The sequence below is a fragment of the Carcharodon carcharias genome, chromosome 38 (genome assembly GCF_017639515.1).
Source record: "Carcharodon carcharias isolate sCarCar2 chromosome 38, sCarCar2.pri, whole genome shotgun sequence".
NCBI lineage: Eukaryota > Metazoa > Chordata > Chondrichthyes > Lamniformes > Lamnidae > Carcharodon > Carcharodon carcharias.
This window is the reverse complement of record NC_054504.1, coordinates 2,518,458-2,540,800: the sequence shown is the minus strand read 5'-3', so window position 1 is coordinate 2,540,800 and position 22,343 is coordinate 2,518,458. Positions and strand designations below refer to the sequence as shown.

General features: G+C 54.3%; 1 protein-coding gene across 1 annotated transcript; it reads left to right on the top strand.

Annotated features, from left to right (window-relative positions):
- Positions 1-9,891: 9,891 nt before the first annotated feature.
- Positions 9,892-10,854, top strand: LOC121273067 (tyrosinase-like). Its single transcript, XM_041180020.1, has one exon. The coding sequence runs from the start codon at positions 9,892-9,894 to the stop codon at positions 10,852-10,854; it is 963 nt and encodes a 320-aa protein (XP_041035954.1).
- Positions 10,855-22,343: the final 11,489 nt, after the last annotated feature.

The following is a 22,343-nucleotide window of genomic DNA, read 5'->3' as shown; positions in this document are numbered from 1 at the left end:
AGCACGGGGTTAGATACAGAGTAAATCTCCCTCAAAAACCGTCCCCATCAAACACTCCCAGGACAGGTACAGCACGGGGTTAGATACAGAGTAAATCTCCCTCTACACCGTCCCCCATCAAACACTCCCAGGACAGGTACAGCACGGGGTTAGATACAGAGTAAATCTCCCTCTACACTGTCCCCATCAAACACTCCCAGGACAGGTACAGCACGGGGTTAGATACAGAGAAAAGCTCTCTCTACACTGTCCCCATCAAACACTCCCAGGACAGGTAAAGCACTGGGTTAGATAGAGAGTAAATCTCCCTCTATACCGTCCCCATCAAACACTCCCAGGACAGGTACAGCACGGGGTTAGATACAGAGTAAATCTCCCTCTACACCGTCCCCATCAAAATATCCCAGGACAGGTACAGCACGGGGTTAGATACAGAGTAAATCTCCCTCTACACTGTCCCCATGAAACAATCCCAGGACAGGTATAGCACGGGGTTAGATACAGAGTAAATCTCCCTCTACATTGTCCCCATCAAACACTCCCAGGACAGGTACAGCACGGGGTTAGATACAGAGTAAATCTCATTCTACACCGTCCCAATCAAACACTCCCAGGACAGGTACAGCACAGGGTTAGATACAGAGTAAATCTCCCTCTACACCGTCCCCATCAAACACTCCCAAGACAGGCACAACAACCAGTTAGGTACAGAGTAAATCTCCCTCTACACTGTCCCCATGAAACAATCCCAGGACAGGTACAGCACGGGGTTAGATACAGAGTAAAGCTCCTTCTACAGCGTCCCCATCAAACACTCCCAGGACAGGTACAGCAGGGGGTTAGATACAGAGTAAATCTCCCTCTACACTGTCCCCATCAAACACTCCCAGGACAGGAACAGCACGGGGTTAGATACAGAGTAAATCTCCCTCTACACTGTCCCCATCAAACACTCCCAGGACAGGTACAGCACGGGGTTAGATACAGAGTAAATCTCCCTCTACACAGTCCCCATCAAACACTCCCAGGACAGGTACAGCATGGGGTTAGATACAGAGTAAATCTCCCTCTACACCGTCCCCATCAAACACTCCCAGGACAGGTACAGCACGGGGTTAGATACAGAGTAAAGCTCCCTCTACACCGTCCCCATCAAACATTCCCAGGACAGGTACAGCACAGGGTTAGATACAGAGTAAAGCTCCCTGTACACTGTCCCCATCAAACACTCCCAGGACAGGTACAGCACGGGGTTAGATACAGAGTAAAGCTCCCTGTACACTGTCCCCATCAAACACTCCCAGGACAGTTACAGCACGGGGTTAGATACAGAGTAAATCTCCCTCTACAGTGTCCCCAACAAACACTCCCAGGACAGGTACAGCACGGGGTTAGATACAGAGTAAATCTCCATCTACACCGTCCCCATCAAACACTCCCAGGACAGGTAAAGCACTGGGTTAGGTAGAGAGTAAATCTCCCTCTATACCGTCCCCATCAAACACTCCCAGGATAGGTAAAGCACTGGGTTAGATACAGAGTAAATCTCCCTCTACACTGTCCCCATCAAACACTCCCAGGACAGGTACAGCACGGGGTTAGATACAGAGTAAATCTCCCTCTACACTGTCCGCATCAAACACTCCCAGGACAGGTACAGCACGGGGTTAGATACAGAGTAAATCTCCCTCTACACCGTCCCCATCAAACACTCCCAGGACTGGTACAGCACGGGGTGAGATACAGAGTAAATCTCCCACTACACTATGCCCATCAAACACTCCCAGGACAGGTACAGCACGGGGTTAGATACAGAGTAAATCTCTCTCTACACCGTCCCCATCAAACACTCCCAGGACAGGTACAGCACGCGGTTAGATACAGAGTAAAGCGCCCTGTACACTGTCCCCATCAAACACTCCCAGGACAGGGACAGCACGGGGTTAGATACAGAGTAAATCTCCCTCTACACCGTCCCCATCAAAAACTCACAGGACAGGTACAGCACGGGGTTAGATACAGAGTAAATCTCCCTCTACACCCTCCCCATCAAACACTCCCAAGACAGGCACAACAACCAGTTAGGTACAGAGTAAATCTCCCTCTACACTGTCCCCATGAAACAATCCCAGGACAGGTACAGCATGGGGTTAGATACAGAGTAAAGCTCCCTCTACACCGTCCCCATCAAACACTCCCAGGACAGGTACAGCACAGGGTTAGATACAGAGTAAATCTCCCTCTACACCGTCCCCATCAAACACTCCCAGGACAGGTACAGCACAGGGTTAGATACAGAGTAAATCTCCCTCTACACTGTCCCCATGAAACAATCCCAGGACAGGTACAGCACGGGGTTAGATACAGAGTAAATCTCCCTCTACGCTGTCCCCATCAAACACTCCCAGGACAGGTACAGCACGGGGTTAGATACAGAGTAAATCTCCCTCTACACCGTCCCCATCAAACACTCCCAGGACAGGTACAGCACGGGTTAGATACAGAGTAAAGCTCCCTCTACACTGTCCCCGTCAAACACTCCCAGGACAGGTACAGCACGGGGTTAGATACAGAGTAAAGCTCCCTCTACACTGTCCCCATCAAACACTCCCAGGACAGGTACAGCACGGGTTTAGATACAGAGTAAATCTCCCTCTACACCGTCCTCATCAAACACTCCCAGGACAGGTACAGCACGGGGTTAGATACAGAGTAAAGCTCCGTGTACACCGTCCCCATCAAACAATCCCAGAACTGGTACAGAATGGATTAAATAGAGAGTAAATCCCCCTCTACCCTTTGCCCATCAAACCATCCCAAGACAGATACAGCAAGGGGTTAGATACAGAGTAAATCTCCCTCTACACTGTCCCCATCAAACACTCCCAGGACAGGCACAGCACGGTGGGATAAAGAGTAAAGCTTCATCTGCACCTTCTCCATCAAACACTCCCAGGACAGGTACAGCACGGGGTTAGATACAGAGTAAATCTCCCTCTACACTGTCCCCATCAAACACTCCCAGGACAGGTACAGCACGGGGTTAGATACAGAGTAAAGCTCCCTCTACACCGTCCCCATCAAACACTCCCAGGACAGGTACAGCACCGGGTTAGTTACAGTGTAAATCTCCCTCTACATTGTCCCCATCAAACACTCCCAGGACAGGTAAAGCACGGGGTTAGATAGAGAGTAAATCTCCCTCTACACCGTCCCAATCAAACACTCCCAGGACAGGTAGAGCACGGGATTAGATACAGAGTAAAGCTACCTCTACACCGTCCCCATCAAACACTCCCAGGACAGGTAGAGCACGGGATTAGATACAGAGTAAAGCTACCTCTCCACTGTTAGCATCAAAAAATCGCAGGACAGGTACAGCACGGGGTTAGATACAAACTAAAGCTCCCTCTACACTGTCCACATCAAACACTCCCAGGACAGGTACAGCACGGGGTTAGATACAGAGTAAATCTCATTCTACACCGTCCCCATCAAACACTCCCAGGACAGGTACAGCACGGGGTTAGATACAGAGTAAATCTCCCTCTACACCGTCCCAATCAAACACTCCCAGGACAAAAACAGCACAGGCTTAGATACAGAGTAAAGATCACCCTACACCGTCCCCATGAAACACCCCCAGGACAGGTACAGCACGGGGTTAGATACAGAGTAAATCTCCCTCTACATTTTCCCCATCAAACACTCCCAGGACAGGGACAGCACGGGGTTAGATACAGAGTAAATCTCCCTCTACACTGTCCCCATCAAACACTCCCAGGACAGGTACAGCACGGGGTTAGATACAGAGTAAATCTCATTCTACACCGTCCCAATCAAACACTCCCAGGACAGGTACAGCACAGGGTTAGATACAGAGTAAATCTCCCTCTACACCCTCCCCATCAAACACTCCCAAGACAGGCACAACAACCAGTTAGGTACAGAGTAAATCTCCCTCTACACTGTCCCCATGAAACACTCCCAGGACAGGTACAGCACGGGGTTAGATACAGAGTAAATCTCCCTCTACAGCGTCCCCATCAAACACTCCCAGGACAGGTACAGCACGGGGTTAGATACAGAGTAAATCTCCCTCTACACTGTCCCCATCAAACACTCCCAGGACAGGTACAGCACGGGGTTAGATACAGAGTAAATCTCCCTCTACACTGTCCCCATCAAACACTCCCAGGACAGGTACAGCACGGGGTTAGATACAGAGTAAATCTCCCTCTACACTGTCCCCATCAAACACTCCCAGGACAGGTACAGCATGGGGTTAGATACAGAGTAAATCTCCCTCTACACTGTCCCCATCAAACACTCCCAGGACAGGTACAGCACGGGGTTAGATACAGAGTAAATCTCCCTCTACACAGTCCCCATCAAACACTCCCAGGACAGGTACAGCACGGGGTTAGATACAGAGTAAATCTCCCTCTACACTGTCCCCATCAAACACTCCCAGCACAGGTACAGCACGGGGTTAGATACAGAGTAAAGCTCCCTCTACACCGTCCCCATCAAACACTCCCAGGACAGGTACAGCACAGGGTTAGATACAGAGTAAAGCTCCCTGTACACTGTCCCCATCAAACACTCCCAGGACAGGTACAGCACGGGGTTAGATACAGAGTAAAGCTCCCTGTACACTGTCCCCATCAAACACTCCCAGGACAGTTACAGCACGGGGTTAGATACAGAGTAAATCTCCCTCTACAGTGTCCCCAACAAACACTCCCAGGACAGGTACAGCACGGGGTTAGATACAGAGTAAATCTCCCTCTACACCGTCCCCATCAAACACTCCCAGGACAGGTAAAGCACTGGGTTAGATAGAGAGTAAATCTCCCTCTATACCGTCCCCATCAAACACTCCCAGGACAGGTATAGCACGGGGTTAGATACAGAGTAAATCTCCCTCTACACTGTCCCCATCAAACACTCCCAGGACAGGTACAGCACGGGGTTAGATACAGAGTAAATCTCCCTCTACACTGTCCCCATCAAACACTCCCAGGACAGGTAAAGCACTGGGTTAGATACAGAGTAAATCTCCCTCTATACCGTCCCCATCAAACACTCCCAGGACAGGTAAAGCACTGGGTTAGATAGAGAGTAAATCTCCCTCTATACCGTCCCCATCAAACACTCCCAGGACAGGTACAGCACGGGGTTAGATACAGAGTAAATCTCCCTCTACCCTGTCCCCATCAAACACTCCCAGGACAGGTACAGCACGGGGTTAGATACAGTGTAAATCTCCCTCTACACCGTCCCCATCAAACACTCCCAGGACAGGTACAGCACGGGGTTAGATACAGTGTAAATCTCCCTCTACACTGTCCCCATCAAACACTCCCAGGACAGGTACAGCACGGGGTTAGATACAGTGTAAATCTCCCTCTACGCTGTGCCCATCAAACACTCCCAGGACAGGTACAGCATGGGGTTAGAGACAGAGTTATGCTCTCTCTACACCATCCCTATCAACCACTCCCAGGACAGGTACACCACGGGGTTAGAGATAGTGTAAAGCTCCCTCTGCACCGTCCCCATCAAACACTCCCAGGACAGGTACAGCACGGTGGGAGATAAAGAGTAAAGCTTCATCTGCACCTTCTCCATCAAACACTTCCAGGACAGGTACAACACGGGGTTAGATACAGAGTAAATCTCCCTCTACACTGTCCCCAACAAACACTCCCAGGACAGCTACAGCACGGGGTTAGATACAGAGTAAATCTCCCTCTACACCGTCCCCATCAAACACTCCCAGGACAGGTACAGCACGGGGTTAGATTCAGAGTAAATCTCCCTCTACACCGTCCCCATCAAACACTCCCAGGACAGGTACAGCACGGGGTTAGATACAGAGTAAATCTCCCTCTACACTGTCCCCATCAAACACTCCCAGGACAGGTACAGCACGGGGTTAGGTACAGAGTAAATCTCCCTCTACACTGTCCCCATCAAACACTCCCAGGACAGGTACAGCACGGGGTTAGATACAGAGTAAATCTCCCTCTACACCGTCCCCATCAAACACTCCCAGGACAGGTACAGCACGGGGTTAGATACAGAGTAAATCTCCCTCTACACCGTCCCCATCAAACACTCCCAGGACAGGAACAGCACGGGGTTAGATACAGAGTAAAGCTCCCTCTACACCGTCCCCATCAAACACTCCCAGGACAGGTACAGCACGGGGTTAGATACAGAGTAAATCTCCCTCTACACCGTCCCCATCAAACACTCCCAGGACAGGTACAGCACGGGCTTAGATACAGAGTAAATCTCCCTCTACACCGTCCCCATCAAACACTCCCAGGACAGGTACAGCACGGGGGTTAGATACAGAGTAAATCTCCCTCTACACCGTCCCCATCAAACACTCCCAGGACAGGTACAGCACGGGGTTAGATACAGAGTAAATCTCCCTCTACACCGTCCCCCATCAAACACTCCCAGGACAGGTACAGCACGGGGTTAGATACAGAGTAAATCTCCCTCTACACTGTCCCCATCAAACACTCCCAGGACTGGTACAGCACGGGGTTAGATACAGAGTAAAGCTCCCTCTACACCGTCCCCATCAAACACTCCCAGGACAGGTACAGCACGGGGTTAGGTACAGAGTAAAGCTCCCTCTACACCGTCCCCCATCAAACACTCCCAGGACAGGTACAGCACGGGGTTAGATACAGAGTAAATCACCCTCTACACCGTCCCCATCAAACACTCCCAGGACAGGTACAGCACGGGGTTAGATACAGAGTAAATCTCCCTCTACACCGTCCCCATCAAACACTCCCAGGACAGGTACAGCACGGGGTTAGATACAGAGTAAATCTCCCTCTACACCGTCCCCATCAAACACTCCCAGGACAGGTACAGCACGGGGTTAGAAACAGAGTAAATCTCCCTCTCCACTGTCCCCATCAAATAATCCCAGGACAGGTACAGCACGGGGTTAGATAAAGAGTAAAGTTCCCTCTACACCATATAAATCAAACACTCCCAGGACAGGTACAGCACGGGGTTAGATACAGAGAAAAGTTCCCACTACACCGTCCCCATCAAACACTCCCAGGATAGCTACAGCACGGGGTTAGATACAGAGTAAATCTCCCTCTACACTGTCCCCATCAAACACTCCCAGGACAGGTACAGCACAGGGTTAGATACAGAGTAAATCTCCCTCTACACCGTCCCCATCAAACACTCCCAGGACAGGTACAGCACCGGGTTAGATACAGAGTAAATCTCCCTCTACATTGTCCCCATCAAACAGTACAACGACAGGTACAGCACGTGGTTCGAAACAGAGTAAAGATCACCCTACACCGTCCCCATGAAACACCCCCAGGACAGGTACAGCACGGGGTTAGATACAGAGTAAATCTCCCTCTACACTGTCCCCATCAAACACTCCCAGGACAGGTACAGCACGGGGTTAGATACAGAGTAAATCTCCCTCTACACTGTCCCCATCAAACACTCCCAGGACAGGTACAGCACGGGGTTAGATACAGAGTAAATCTCCCTCTACACCGTCCCAATCAAACACTCCCAGGACAGGTACAGCACGGGGTTAGATACAGAGTAAAGCTCCGTCTACACTGTCCCCATCAAACACTCCCAGGACAGGTACAGCACGGGGTTAGATACAGAGTAAAGCTCCCTGTACACCGTCCCCCATCAAACACTCCCAGGACAGGTACAGCACGGGGTTAGATACAGAGTAAATCTCCCTCTACACCGTCCCCATCAAACACTCCCAGGACAGGTACAGCACGGGGTTAGATACAGAGTAAATCTCCCTCTACACCGTCCCCATCAAACACTCCCAGGACAGGTACAGCACGGGGTTAGATACAGAGAAAAGCTCTCTCTACACTGTCCCCATCAAACACTCCCAGGACAGGTAAAGCACTGGGTTAGATAGAGAGTAAATCTCCCTCTATACCGTCCCCATCAAACACTCCCAGGACAGGTACAGCACGGGGTTAGATACAGAGTAAATCTCCCTCTACACCGTCCCCATCAAAATATCCCAGGACAGGTACAGCACGGGGTTAGATACAGAGTAAATCTCCCTCTACACTGTCCCCATGAAACAATCCCAGGACAGGTATAGCACGGGGTTAGATACAGAGTAAATCTCCCTCTACACCGTCCCCATCAAACACTCCCAGGACAGGTACAGCACGGGGTTAGATACAGAGTAAATCTCCCTCTACACTGTCCCCATCAAACACTCCCAGGACAGGTACAGCACGGGGTTAGATACAGAATAACTCTCCCTCTACATTGTCCCCATCAAACACTCCCAGGACAGGTACAGCACGGGGTTAGATACAGAGTAAAGGTCCCTCTACACCGTCCCCATCAAACACTCCCAGGACAGGTACAGCACGGGGTTAGATACAGAGTAAAGCTCCCTCTACACCGTCCACATCAAACACTCCCAGGACAGGTACAGCACGGGGTTAGATACAGAGTAAAGCTCTCTCTACACTGTCCCATCAAACACTCCCAGGACAGGTACAGCACGGGGTTAGATACAGAGTAAATCTCCCTCTACACTGTCCGCATCAAACACTCCCAGGACAGGTACAGCACGGGGTTAGATACAGAATAACTCTCCCTCTACATTGTCCCCATCAAACACTCCCAGGACAGGTACAGCACGGGGTTAGATACAGAGTAAAGGTCCCTCTACACCGTCCCCATCAAACAATCCCAGGACAGGTACAGCACGGGGTTAGATACAGAGTAACTCTCCCTCTGCACTGTCCCCATCAAACACTCCCAGGACAGGTACAGCACGGGGTTAGATACAGAGTAAAGCTCCCTCTACACCGTCCACATCAAACACTCCCAGGACAGGTACAGCACGGGGTTAGATACAGAGTAAATCTCCCTCTACACTGTCCGCATCAAACACTCCCAGGACAGGTAAAGCACTGGGTTAGATACAGAGTAAATCTCCCTCTACACTGTCCCCATCAAACACTCCCAGGACAGGTACAGCACTGCCTTAGATACAGAGTATAGGTCCCTTACACTGTCCCCATCAAAAAATAGGAGGACAGACACAGCATGGGTTAATATACAGATTAAAGCTCAGACTTGACAGTCCCCAACTGTCACTACTAGGACAGGTACAGCACGTGGTTCGATACAGAGTAAAGTTCCGTCTACACTGTCCCCATCAAACACTCCCAGGGCAGGTAAAGCACGGGGTTAGATACAGAGTAAATCTCCCTCTACACTGTCCCCATCAAACACTCCCAGGACAGGTACAGCACGGGGTTAGATACAGAGTAAAGCTCCCTCTACACTGTCCCCATCAAACACTCCCAGGACAGGTACAGCACGGGGTTAGATACAGAGTAAATCTCCCTCTACGCTGTCCCCATCAAACACTCCCAGGACAGGTACAGCACGGGGTTAGATACAGAGTAAATCTCCCTCTACACCGTCCTCATCAAACACTCCCAGGACAGGTACAGCACGGGGTTAGATACAGAGTAAATCTCCCTCTACACCATCCCCATCAAACACTCCCAGGACAGGTACAGCACGGGGTTAGATACAGAGTAAATCTCTCTCTACACCGTCCCCATCAAACACTGGTGTGTGAGCCGGCCAAGGGATGGGGACTGGGGCCCTTTAAGCAGAGCTGGATTCGGTCAGCTTGTTCTTGGCCTGGACCAAGGCAACTCAGACGCGTCACGTCTGGACGCACACGTCTCTCTTCCGTCACCTGGAAGGCTGCGTGTTCCCAGCCCTTTATAAATCCAGCCTCCAACTTCCAGCCGGAACTGACTCAGCCCCACAGCGTTCGTGTCTCTCTGCGAACAGGAGGGGGGGCATGCAATGCGGGTGCCTCTCTTCCTCCTCCTCCTCCTGCTCCTGCCGCCCGGCGGGTCTGCCCAGTTCCCGAGGGCGTGCGCCCAGCTCGCTGCCCTCCGGAGCCGCACCTGCTGCCCCGTCTGGGAGGGGGACGGCTCTCCGTGCGGGGAGAGGAGCGGCAGAGGGAGGTGCAGGGCCTCCCGGGGTCCCGGGGTGGGTGGGCGGGACTTCCGGCTGGGCTGGCCCACCTCCTTCTACGGCCGCACCTGCGCCTGCCGGGGCCGCTTCTCCGGCTTCGACTGCGGCGAGTGCCGCGACGGCTACCGTGGTTCCGACTGCCGGCGCTGGGTGCTGACCGTGAGGAGGGGGCTCCACGAGATGGACCGGGCCCAGCGCCGGAGGCTGGTGGACTACCTGGCCCGGGCCAAGGCCACCGTCAGCCCCCGCTACGTGGTCCTCATCAGCCGCAACGCCTCGGACGTGGGGAGCTACCGCTTCCGGGATGCCAGCGTCTACGACGTCTGCACCTGGGTGCACTACGTCGCGGCCAAGCCCATCAGCACGCGCCGGCGCCCCAACTTCGCCCACATGGGGCCGGCCTTCGCCGTCTGGCACCGCCGGTACCTGCTCTTCTTCGAGAAGGAGATACGCCACCTGACCAGCGACGAGGACTTCCACCTCCCCTACTGGGACTGGACGCGGGCTGCGGCCTGCGACATCTGCACCGACGAGCTGATGGGCGCCAACGACGAGGACGGGTACCTGCTGCCGCCCTCGCCCTTCGCCAGCTGGAGGGTAAGAAGCCGCCCCAGTACCCCACCCACCAAACCCCAGCCCCGCCTCCCACCCAAGCACAAACCACTGCCTGACTCAGCCTTTCCCCCCTACCTCCCAGAACGACCATCGCTCACGGCCTGGCGCCCGCAGTCAACGGGCCCCAGTCCAGTGGCGATCGAGTGGAACGAAAGTCAGGGTTGGCACCCATGACGGACACTTGGGCTCCTCCCGAACCATGCGGACTTCACCGGAGAGGGCGGGCTGTGAGCGTAGGGAGAGGCGGGGACAACGTTGGTGGGCACTGAAGGGGGGGTCAGGCCTCTTGATCCAGGCGCATTTGCAAGCAGCGACAGCCAAGAGAGTGCCATAGTGTCAGAGGGTCAGTGCTGAGGGAGAGCCGCACTGTCGGAGGGTCAGTGCCGAGGGAGTGCCGCACTGTCGGAGGGTCAGTGCCGAGGGAGTGCCGCACTGTTGAAGGGTCAGTGCTGAGGGAGAGCCGCACTGTCGGAGGGTCAGTAGTGAGTGAGTGCCGCACTGTCGGAGGGTCAGTGCTGAGGGAGAGCCGCACTGTCGGAGTGTCAGTAGTGAGTGAGTGCCGCACTGTCGGAGGGTCAGTATTGAGTGAGTGCCGCACTGTCGGAGTGTCAGTAGTGAGTGAGTGCCGCACTGTCGGAGGGTCAGTATTGAGTGAGTGCCGCACTGTCGGAGGGTCAGTGCTGAGGGAGCGCCGCACTGTCGGAGGGTCAGTGCTGAGGGAGCGCCGCACTGTCGGAGGGTCAGTGCTGAGGGAGCGCTGCATTGTCGGAGGGTCAGTGCTGAGGGAGAGCCGCATTGTCGGAGGGTCAGTGCTGAGGGAGAGCCGCACTGTCGGAGGGTCAGTGCTGAGGGAGAGCCGCACTGTCGGAGGGTCAGTACTGAGGGAGAGCCGCACTGTCGGAGGGTCAGTAGTGAGTGAGTTCCTCTTCACTAACCGCTCCCTCAGTCTGTCCTGCCAGATTTAATGATTTATTCACAGACACAAACTGGATCTACAAGCGTCACTGAACAGTAACAATTGCTGTTCCCTGGTCACCCTCCAAACTACCCCACCCTCTGTAACCTTCAGCACAGCCAAACTCCGCTGTCCCCATGTCCGAACTCACACCGAGTCCCTCTCACCCCACACCCCCTGTATCTCGCTGTCCCACACTGGCTCCCGGTCCGGCAACCCCTCCATTTTCACATTCACACCCTCGTTTTCAAATCCCTCCATGGCCTTCACTCCCCCTCCCTATCTCTGTAACCTCCTCCAGCCCCTACACCCCTCCCTATCTCTGTAACCTCCTCCAGCCCCTACAACCCTCCCTATCTCTGTAACCTCCTCCAGCCCATACAACCCTCCCTATCTCTGAAACCTCCTCCAGCCCCCTACACCCCTCCCTATCTCTGTAACCTCCTCCAGTCCCTACACACCTCCCTATCTCAGTAACCTCCTCCAGCCCCTACAACCCTCCCTATCTCAGTAACCTCCTCCAGCCCCCTACACCCCTCCCTAACACTGTAACCTCCTCCAGCCCCTACACACCTCCCTATCTCTGTAACCTCCTCCAGCCCCCTACACCCCTCCCTATCTCTGTAACCTCCACCAGCCCCTACACACCTCCCAGTCTCTGTAAACTCCTCCAGCCCCTACACCCCTCCCTATCTCTGTAACCTCCTCCAGCCCCTAAACCCCTCCCTATCTCTGGAACCTCCTCCAGCCCCTACACCCCTCCCTAACTCTGTAACCTCCTCCAGCCCATACACACCTCCCTATCTCTGTAACCTCCTCCAGCCCCTACACCCCTCCCTATCTCTGTAACCTCCTCCAGCCCCTACACACCTCCCTATCTCTGTAACCTCCTCCAGCCCCTACACACCTCCCTATCTCTGTAACCTCCTCCAGTCCCGACACCCCTCCCTATCTCTGTGAACTCCTCCAGCCCCTACACCCCTCCCTATCTCTGGAATCGCCACCAGCCCCTACAAACCTCCCTTTCTCTGGAACCTCCTCCAGCCTTTATCTCCCTCCCTATGTCTGTAACCTCCTGCAGCCCCTACAACCCTTCCCACCTCTATAACCTCCTCCAGCCCCTCCAGCTCTCCCTATCTTGGTAATCTCCTCCAACCCTACAACCCTCCCTATCTCTGAAACCTCCTCCAACACCTACACCCCTCCCTATCTCTGTAAACTCCTCCAGCCCCTACAACCCTCCCTATCTCTGTACCCTCCTCCAGCCCCTACACCCCTCCCTATCTCTGTAACCTCCTCCAGCACCTTCAAGGCTCCCTATCTGTTTAACCTCTTCCCGTCCCTACTACACTCCCTATCTCAGTAAGCTCCTCCAGCCCCTACACCCCTCCCTATCTCTGTAACCTCCTCCAGCCCCTACACCCCTCCCTATCTCTGGAAACTCCTCCAGCATCTGCAACCCTCACTATCTCTGTAACATTCTCCAGACCCCTGCACCCCTCCCAATCTCTGTAACCTCCTCCAGTCCCTAAAACCCTCCCTATCTCTGTAATCTCCCCCAGCCCCTACACCCCTCCCTATCTCTGTAACCTCCTCCAGCGCCTACACCCCTCCCTATCTCTGTAACCTCCTCCAGTCCCTAAAACCCTCCCTATCTCTGTAATCTCCCCCAGCCCCTACACCCCTCCCTATCTCTGTAACCTCCTCCAGCGCCTACACCCCTCCCTATCTCTGTAACCTTCTCCAGCCGCTACACCCCTCCCTATCTCTGTAACCTCCTCCAGCCCCTACAAACATCCCTATCTCAGTAACCTCCTCCACCCCTACAACTCTCCCTATCTCTGTAACCTCCTCCACCCCTACAATCCTCCCTATCTCTGTAATCTCCTACAGCGCCAACAACCCTCCCTATCTCTGTAACCTTCTCCGGCCCCTACACCCCTCCCTATCTCTGTAACCACTTCCAGCCCCTACACCCCTCCCTATCTCTGTAACCTCCTCCAGCCCCTACACCCCTCCCTATCTCTGTAAACTCCTCCAGCCCCTACAACCCTCCCTATCTCTGTAACCTCCTCCAGCCCCTACACCCCTCCCTATCTCTGTAAACTCCTCCAGCACCGTCAACCCTCCCTATCTGTTTAACCTTTTGCCGTCCCTGCTACACTCCCTATCTCAGTAAGCTCCTCCAGCCCCTACACCCCTCCCTATCTCTGTAACCTCCTCCAGCCCCTACACCCCTCCCTATCTCTGGAACCTCCTCCAGCCCCTACCCCCCTCCCTATCTCTGCAACCTCCTCCAGCCCCTGCAACCCTCACTATCTCTGTAACATTCTCCAGACTCCTGCAACCCGCCCTATCTCTGTAACCTCCTCCAGTCCCTACAACCCTCCCTATCTCTGTAATCTCCCCCAGCCCCTACACCCATCCCTATCTCTGTAACCTCCTCCAGCCCCTACACCCCTCCCTATCTCTGTAACCTTCTCCAGCCGCTACACCCCTCCCTATCTCTGAAACCTCTTCCAGCCCCTACAAACCTCCCTATCTCTTTAACCACCTCCACCCCTACAACCCTCCCTATCTCTGTAACCTCCTACACCCCTACAATCCTCCCTATCTCTGTAAACTCCTCCAGCGCCAACAACCCTCCCTATCTCTGTAACCTTCTCCAGCCCCTACACCCCTCCCTATCTCTGTAACCTCCTCCAGACCCCACACCCCTCCCTATCTCTGTAAACTCCTCCAGCCCCTACAACCCTCCCTATCTCTGGAATCGACACCAGCCCCTACAAACCTCCCGATCTCTGTAAACTCCTCCAGCCTTTATCTCCCTCCCTATGTCTGTAACCTCCTGCAGCCCCTACAACCCTCCCTATCTCTGTAACCTCCTCCAGCCCTACAGCCCTCGCTATCTCTGTAACCTCATCAAGACCGTACACCCCTCCCTATCTCTGTAACCTCCTCCAGCCCCTTCAATCCTCCCTATCTCTGTAACCTCCTCCAGCCCCTAAACGCCTCCCGATCTCTGTAACCTCCTCCAGCCCCTCCAGATCTCCCTATCTTGGTAATCTCCTCCAAACCTACAACGCTCCCTAACTCTGAAACCTCCTCCAGCACCTACACCCCTCCCTATCTCTGGAAAATCCTCCAGCCTCTACACCCCTCCTTATCTCTGTAAACTCCTCCAGCCCCTACAACCATCCCTATTTCTGTAGCCTCCTCCAGTCCCTACAACCCTCCCTATCTCTGTAACCTCCTCCAGCCCCTTCAATCCTCCCTATCTCTGTAACCTTCTCCAGCCCCAACACCCCTCCCTATCTCTGTAAACTCCTCCAGCCCCTACACCCCTCCCTATCTCTGGAACCTCCTCCAGCCAATACACCCCTCCCTAACTCTGTAAACTCCTCCAGCCCCTACAACCCTCCCTATCTCTGTAACCTCCTCCAGCCCCTCCACCCCTCCCTATCTCTGTAAACTCCTCCAGCCCCTACAACCCTCCCTATCTCTGCAACCTCCTCCAGCCCCTACACCCCTCCCTATCTCTGTAAACTACTCCAGCACCTACAACCCTCCCTATCTCTGTAAACTCCTCCAGCCCCTACAACCCTCCCTATCTCTGTAACCTCCTCCAGCCCCTTCAATCCTCCCTATCTCTGGTACCTCCTCCAGCCCCTACAAACCTCCGTATCTCTGGAACCTCCTCCAGCCCCTGCAACCCTCACTATCTCTGTAACATTCTCCAGACCCCTACGCCCCTCCCTATCTCTGTAACCTCCTCCAGCCCCTACACCCCTCCCTATCTCTATAACCTCCTCCAGCGCCTACACCCCTCCCTATCTCTGTAACCTTCTCCAGCCGCTACACCCCTCCCTATCTCTGTAACCTCCTGCAGCCGCTACAACCCTCCCTATCTCTGTAACCTCCTCCAGCCCTACAACCCTCGTTATCTCTGTAACCTCATCAAGACCCTACACCCCTCCCTATCTCTGTAAACTCCTCCACCCCCTTCAATCCTCCCTATCTCTGTAACCTCCTCTAGCCCCTACACCCCTCCCTATCTCTGTACTCCTCCAGCCCCTACACCCCTCCCTATCTCTGGAAACTCCTCCAGCCCCTGCAACCGTCACTATCTCTGTAACATTCTCCAGACCCCTACACCCCTCCCTATCTCTGTAACATCCTCCAGCCCCTCCAGATCTCCCTATCTTGGTAATCTCCTCCAACCCCACAACCCTCCCTAACTCTGAAACCTACTCCAGCACCTACACCCCTCCCTATCTCTGGAACCTCCTCCAGCACCTACACCCCTCCCTATCTCTGTAAATTCCTCCAGCCCCTACACCCCGCCCTATCTCTGGAAACTCCTCCAGCCCCTACACCCCTCCCTATCTCTGTAAACTCCTCCAGCCCCTACAACCCACCCTATCTCTGTAACCTCCTCCAGCCACTACACCCCACCCTATCTCTGTAAACTCCTCCAGCCCCTACAACCCTCCCTATCTCTGTAACCTCCTCCAGCACCTGCACCCCTCCCTAACTCTGTAAACTCCTCCAGCCCCTACAACCCTCCCTATCTCTGTAACCTCCTCCAGCCCCTACACCCCTCCCTATCTCTGTAACCTCCTCCAGCCCCTTCAATCCTCCCTATCTCTGTAACCTCCTCCAGCCCCTACACCCCTCCCTATCTCTGTAAACACCTCCAGCCACTACAACCCTCCCTATCTCTGGAACCTCCTCCAGCCCCTACACCCCTCCGTATCTCTGGAACCTCCTCCAGCCCCTGCAACCCTCACTATCTCTGTAACATTCTCCAGACCCCTACACCCCTCCCTATCTCTGTAACCTCCTCCAGCCCCTACAACCTCCCTTTCTCTGTAACCTCCTCCAGCCGCTACACCCCTCCCTATCTCTGTAACCTCTTCCAGCCCCTACAAACCTCCCTATCTCTGTAACCTCCTCCACCCCTACAACCCTCCCTATCTCTGTAACCTCCTCGACCCCTACAATCCTCCCTATCTCTGTAAACTCCTCCAGCCACTACAGCCCTCCCTATCTCTGGAATCGCCACCAGCGCCTACAAACCTCCCTATCTCTGTAACCTACTCCAGCCTTTATCTCCCTCCCTATGTCTGTAACCTCCTGCAGCCCCTACAACCCTTCCCACCTCTATAACCTCCTCCAGCCCCTCCAGCTCTCCCTATCTTGGTAATCTCCTCCAACCCTACAACCCTCCCTATCTCTGAAACCTCCTCCAGCACCTACACCCCTCCCTATCTCTGTAGCTTTCTCCAGACCCACACCCCTCCCTATCTCTGTAACCTCCTCCAGCCCCTACACCCCTCCCTATCTCTGTAACCTCCTCCAGCCCCTACACCCCTCCCTATCTCTGTAGCTTTCTCCAGACCCACACCCCTCCCTATCTCTGTAACCTCCTCCAACCCCTACACCCCTCCCTATCTCTGTAAACTCCTCCAGCCCCTACAGCCCTCCCTATCTCTGTAACCTCCTCAAGCCCCTACAACCCTCCCTATCTCTGTAAACTCCTCCAGCCCTGACAACCATCCCTATCTCTGTAACCTCCTCCAGCCCCTACAACCCTCCCTATTTCTGTAACCTCCTCCAGCCCCTACACCCCTCCCTATCTCTGGAACCTCCTCCAGCCCCTACACCCCTCCCTATCTCTGCAACCTCCTCCAGCCCCTGCAACCCTCACTATCTCTGTAACATTCCCCAGACCCCTGCACCCCGCCCTATCTCTGTAACCTCCTCCAGCCCCTACACCCCTCCCTATCTCTGTAATCTCCCCCAGCCCCTACACCCCTCCCTATCTCTGTAACCTCCTCCAGCGCCTACACCCCTCCATATCTCTGTAACCTACTCCAGCCGCTACACCCCTCCCTATCTCTGTAACCTCTTCCAGCCCCTTCAAACCTCCCTAGCTCTTTAACCTCCTCCACCCCTACAACCCTCCCTATCTCTGTAACCTCCTCCACCCCTACAATCCTCCCTATCTCCGTAAACTCCTCCAGCGCCAACAACCCTCCCTATCTCTGTAACCTTCTCCAGCCCCTACACCCCTCCCTATCTCTGTAACCTCCTCCAGCCCCTACACCCCTCCCTATCTCTGTAAACTCCTCCAGCCCCTACAACCCTCCCTATGTCTGGAATCGCCACCAGCCCCTACAAACCTCCCTATCTCTGTAAACTCCTCCAGCCTTTATCTCCTTTCCTATGTCTGTAACCTCCTGCAGCCCCTACAACCCATCCCATCTCTATAACCTCTTCCAGCCCCTCCAGCTCTCCCTATCTTGGTAATCTCCTCCAACCCTACAACCCTCCCTATCTCTGAAACCTCCTCCAGCACATACACCCCTCCCTATGTCTGGAACCTCATCCAGCCCCTACACCCCTCCCTATCTCTGTAACCTCCTCCAGCCCCTACACCCCTATCTCTGTAACCTCCTCCAGTCCCCTACAACCCTCCCTATATCTGTAGCTTTCTCCAGACCCACACCCCTCCCTTATCTCTGTAACCTCCTCCAGCCCCTACACCCCTCCCTATCTCTGTAAACTCCTCCAGCCCCTACAAACCTCCCTATCTCTGTAACCTCCTCCAGCCCCTACACCCCTCCCTATCTCTGTAAACTCCTCCAGCCCCTACAACCCTCCCTATCTCTGTAACCTCCTCCAGCCCCTACACTCCTCCCTATCTCTGTAAACTCCTCCAGCCCCGACAACCATCCCTATCTCTGTAACCTCCTCCAGCACCTTCAACCCTCCCTATCTGTTTAACCTCTTCACGTCCCTACTACACTCCCTATCTCAGTAAGCTCCTCCAGCCCCTACACCCCTCCCTATCTCTGTAACCTCCTCCAGCCCCTTCAACCCTTCCTATCTCTGTAACCTCCTCCAGTTCCTACACCCCTCCCTATCTCTGTAACCTCCTCCATCCCCTACAACCCTACCTATCTCTGTAACCTCCTCCAGCCCCTTCAACCTTCCCTATCTCTGTAACCTCCTCCAGACCCATGCACCCCGCCCTATCTCTGTAACCTCCTCCAGTCCCTACAACCCTCCCTATCTCTGTAATCTCCCCCAGCCCCTACACCCCTCCCTATCTCTGTAACCTCCTCCAGCGCCTACACCCCTCCCTATCTCTGTAACCTTCTCCAGCCGCTAAACCCCTCCCTATCTCTGTAACCTCTTCAAGCCCCTACAAATCTCCCTATCTCTTTAACCTCCTCCACCACTACAACCCTCCCTATCTCTGTAACCTCCTCCACCCCTACAATCCTCCCTATCTCTGTAACATTCTACAGCCCCTACACCCCTCCCTATCTCTGTAACCTCTTCCAGCCCCTACAAACCTCCCTATCTCTGTAACCTCCTCCTGCCCCTACACCCCTCCCTATCTCTGTAACCTCCTCCACCCCTACAACCCTCCCTATCTCTGTAACCTCCTCCACCCCTACAATCCCCCCTATCTCTGTAAACTCCTCCAGCCCCTACAACCCTCCCTATCTCTGGAATCGCCACCAGCCTCTACAAACCACCCTATCTCTGTAACCTCCTCCAGCACCTACACCCCTCCCTATCTCTGTAGCTTTCTCCAGACCCACACCCCTCCCTTATATCTGTAACCTCCTCCAGCCCCTGCACCCCTCCCTATCTCTGTAAACTCCTCCAACCCCTACAACCCTCCCTATCTCTGTAACCTCCTCCAGCCTCTACACCCCTCCCTATCTCTGTAAACTCCTCCAGCCCCTACAACCCTCCCTATCTCTGTAACCTCCTCCAGCACCTACATCCCTCCCTATCTCTGTAAACTCCTCCAGCCCCTACAACCCTCCCTATCTCTGTAAACCCCTCCAGCCCCTAGACCCCTCCCTATCTCTGTAAACTCCTCCAGCACCTTCAACCCTCCCTATCTGTTTAACCTCTTCCCGTCCCTGCTACACTCCCTATCTCAGTAAGCTCCTCCAGCCCCTACACCCCTCCCTATCTCTGTAACCTCCTCCAGCCCCTACACCCCTCCCTATCTCTGGAACCTCCTCCAGCCCCTACACCCCTCCCTATCTCTGGAACCTCCTCCAGCCCCTACACCCCTCCCTATCTCTGGAACCTCCTCCAGCCCCTGCAACCCGCACTATCTCTGTAACATTCTCCAGACCCCTACATCCCTCCCTATCTCTGTAACCTCCTCCAGTCCCTACAACCCTCCCTATCTCGGTAATCTCCCCCAGCCCCTACACTCCTCCCTATCTCTGTAACCTCCTCCAGCCCCTACAAACCTCCCTATCTCTGTAACCTCCTCCACCCCTACAACCCTCCCTATCTCTGTAACCTCCTCCACCCCTACAATCCTCCCTATCTCTGTAAACTCCTCCAGCCCCTACACACCTCCCTATCTCTGTAACCTTCTCCAGCCCCTACACCCCTCCCTATCTCTGTAACCTCCTCCAGACCCTACACCCCTCCCTATCTCTGTAAACTCCTCCAGCCCCTACAACCCTCCCTGTCTCTGGAATCTCCACCAGACCCTACAAACCTCCCTATCTCTGTAACCTCCTCCAGCCTTTATCTCCCTCCCTATGTCTGTAACCTCCTGCAGCCCCTACAACCCTTTCCATCTCTATAACCTCCTCCAGCCTCTCCAGCCCTCCCTATCTTGGTAATCTCCTCCAACCCTACAACCCTCCCTATCTCTGAAACCTCCTCCAGCACCTACACCCCTCCCTATCTCTGTAGCTTTCTGCAGACCCACACCCCTCCCTTATCTCTGTAACCTCCTCCAGCCCCTACACCCCTCCCTATCTCTGTAAACTCCTCCAGCCCCTACAAACCTCCCTATCTCTGTAACCTCCTCCAGCCCCTACACCCCTCCCTATCTCTGTAAACTCCTCCAGCCCCTACAACCCTCCCTATCTCTGAAACCTCCTCCAGCCCCTACACTCCTCCCTATCTCTGTAAACTCCTCCAGCCCCGACAACCATCCCTATCTCTGTAACCTCCTCCAGCACCTTCAACCCTCCCTATCTGTTTAACCTCTTCACGTCCCTACTACACTCCCTATCTCAGTAAGCTCCTCCAGCCCCTACACCCCTCCCTATCTCTGTAACCTCCTCCAGCCCCTTCAACCCTTCCTATCTCTGTAACCTCCTCCAGTTCCTACACCCCTCCCTATCTCTGTAACCTCCTCCATCCCCTACAACCCTACCTATCTCTGTAACCTCCTCCAGCCCCTTCAACCTTCCCTATCTCTGTAACCTCCTCCAGACCCATGCACCCCGCCCTATCTCTGTAACCTCCTCCAGTCCCTACAACCCTCCCTATCTCTGTAATCTCCCCCAGCCCCTACACCCCTCCCTATCTCTGTAACCTCCTCCAGCGCCTACACCCCTCCCTATCTCTGTAACCTTCTCCAGCCGCTAAACCCCTCCCTATCTCTGTAACCTCTTCAAGCCCCTACAAATCTCCCTATCTCTTTAACCTCCTCCACCACTACAACCCTCCCTATCTCTGTAACCTCCTCCACCCCTACAATCCTCCCTATCTCTGTAAACTCCTCCAGCGCCAACAACCCTCCCTATCTCTGTAACATTCTACAGCCCCTACACCCCTCCCTATCTCTGTAACCTCATCCAGCGCCTACACCCCTCCCTATCTCTGTAACCTCTTCCAGCCCCTACAAACCTCCCTATCTCTGTAACCTCCTCCTGCCCCTACACCCCTCCCTATCTCTGTAACCTCTTCCAGCCCCTACAAACCTCCCTATCTCTGTAACCTCCTCCACCCCTACAACCCTCCCTATCTCTGTAACCTCCTCCACCCCTACAATCCCCCCTATCTCTGTAAACTCCTCCAGCCCCTACAACCCTCCCTATCTCTGGAATCGCCACCAGCCTCTACAAACCTCCCTATCTCTGTAACCTCCTCCAGCACCTACACCCCTCCCTATCTCTGTAGCTTTCTCCAGACCCACACCCCTCCCTTATATCTGTAACCTCCTCCAGCCCCTACACCCCTCCCTATCTCTGTAAACTCCTCCAACCCCTACAACCCTCCCTATCTCTGTAACCTCCTCCAGCCCCTACACCCCTCCCTATCTCTGTAAACTCCTCCAGCCCCTACAACCCTCCCTATCTCTGTAACCTCCTCCAGCACCTACATCCCTCCCTATCTCTGTAAACTCCTCCAGCCCCTACAACCCTCCCTATCTCTGTAAACCCCTCCAGCCCCTAGACCCCTCCCTATCTCTGTAAACTCCTCCAGCACCTTCAACCCTCCCTATCTGTTTAACCTCTTCCCGTCCCTGCTACACTCCCTATCTCAGTAAGCACCTCCAGCCCCTACACCCCTCCCTATCTCTGTAACCTCCTCCAGCCCCTACACCCCTCCCTATCTCTGGAACCTCCTCGAGCCCCTACACCCCTCCCTATCTCTGGAACCTCCTCCAGCCCCTACACCCCTCCCTATCTCTGGAACCTCCTCCAGCCCCTGCAACCCGCACTATCTCTGTAACATTCTCCAGACCCCTACATCCCTCCCTATCTCTGTAACCTCCTCCAGTCCCTACAACCCTCCCTATCTCAGTAATCTCCCCCAGCCCCTACACCCCTCCCTATCTCTGTAACCTCCTCCAGCCCCTACAAACCTCCCTATCTCTGTAACCTCCTCCACCCCTACAACCCTCCCTATCTCTGTAACCTCC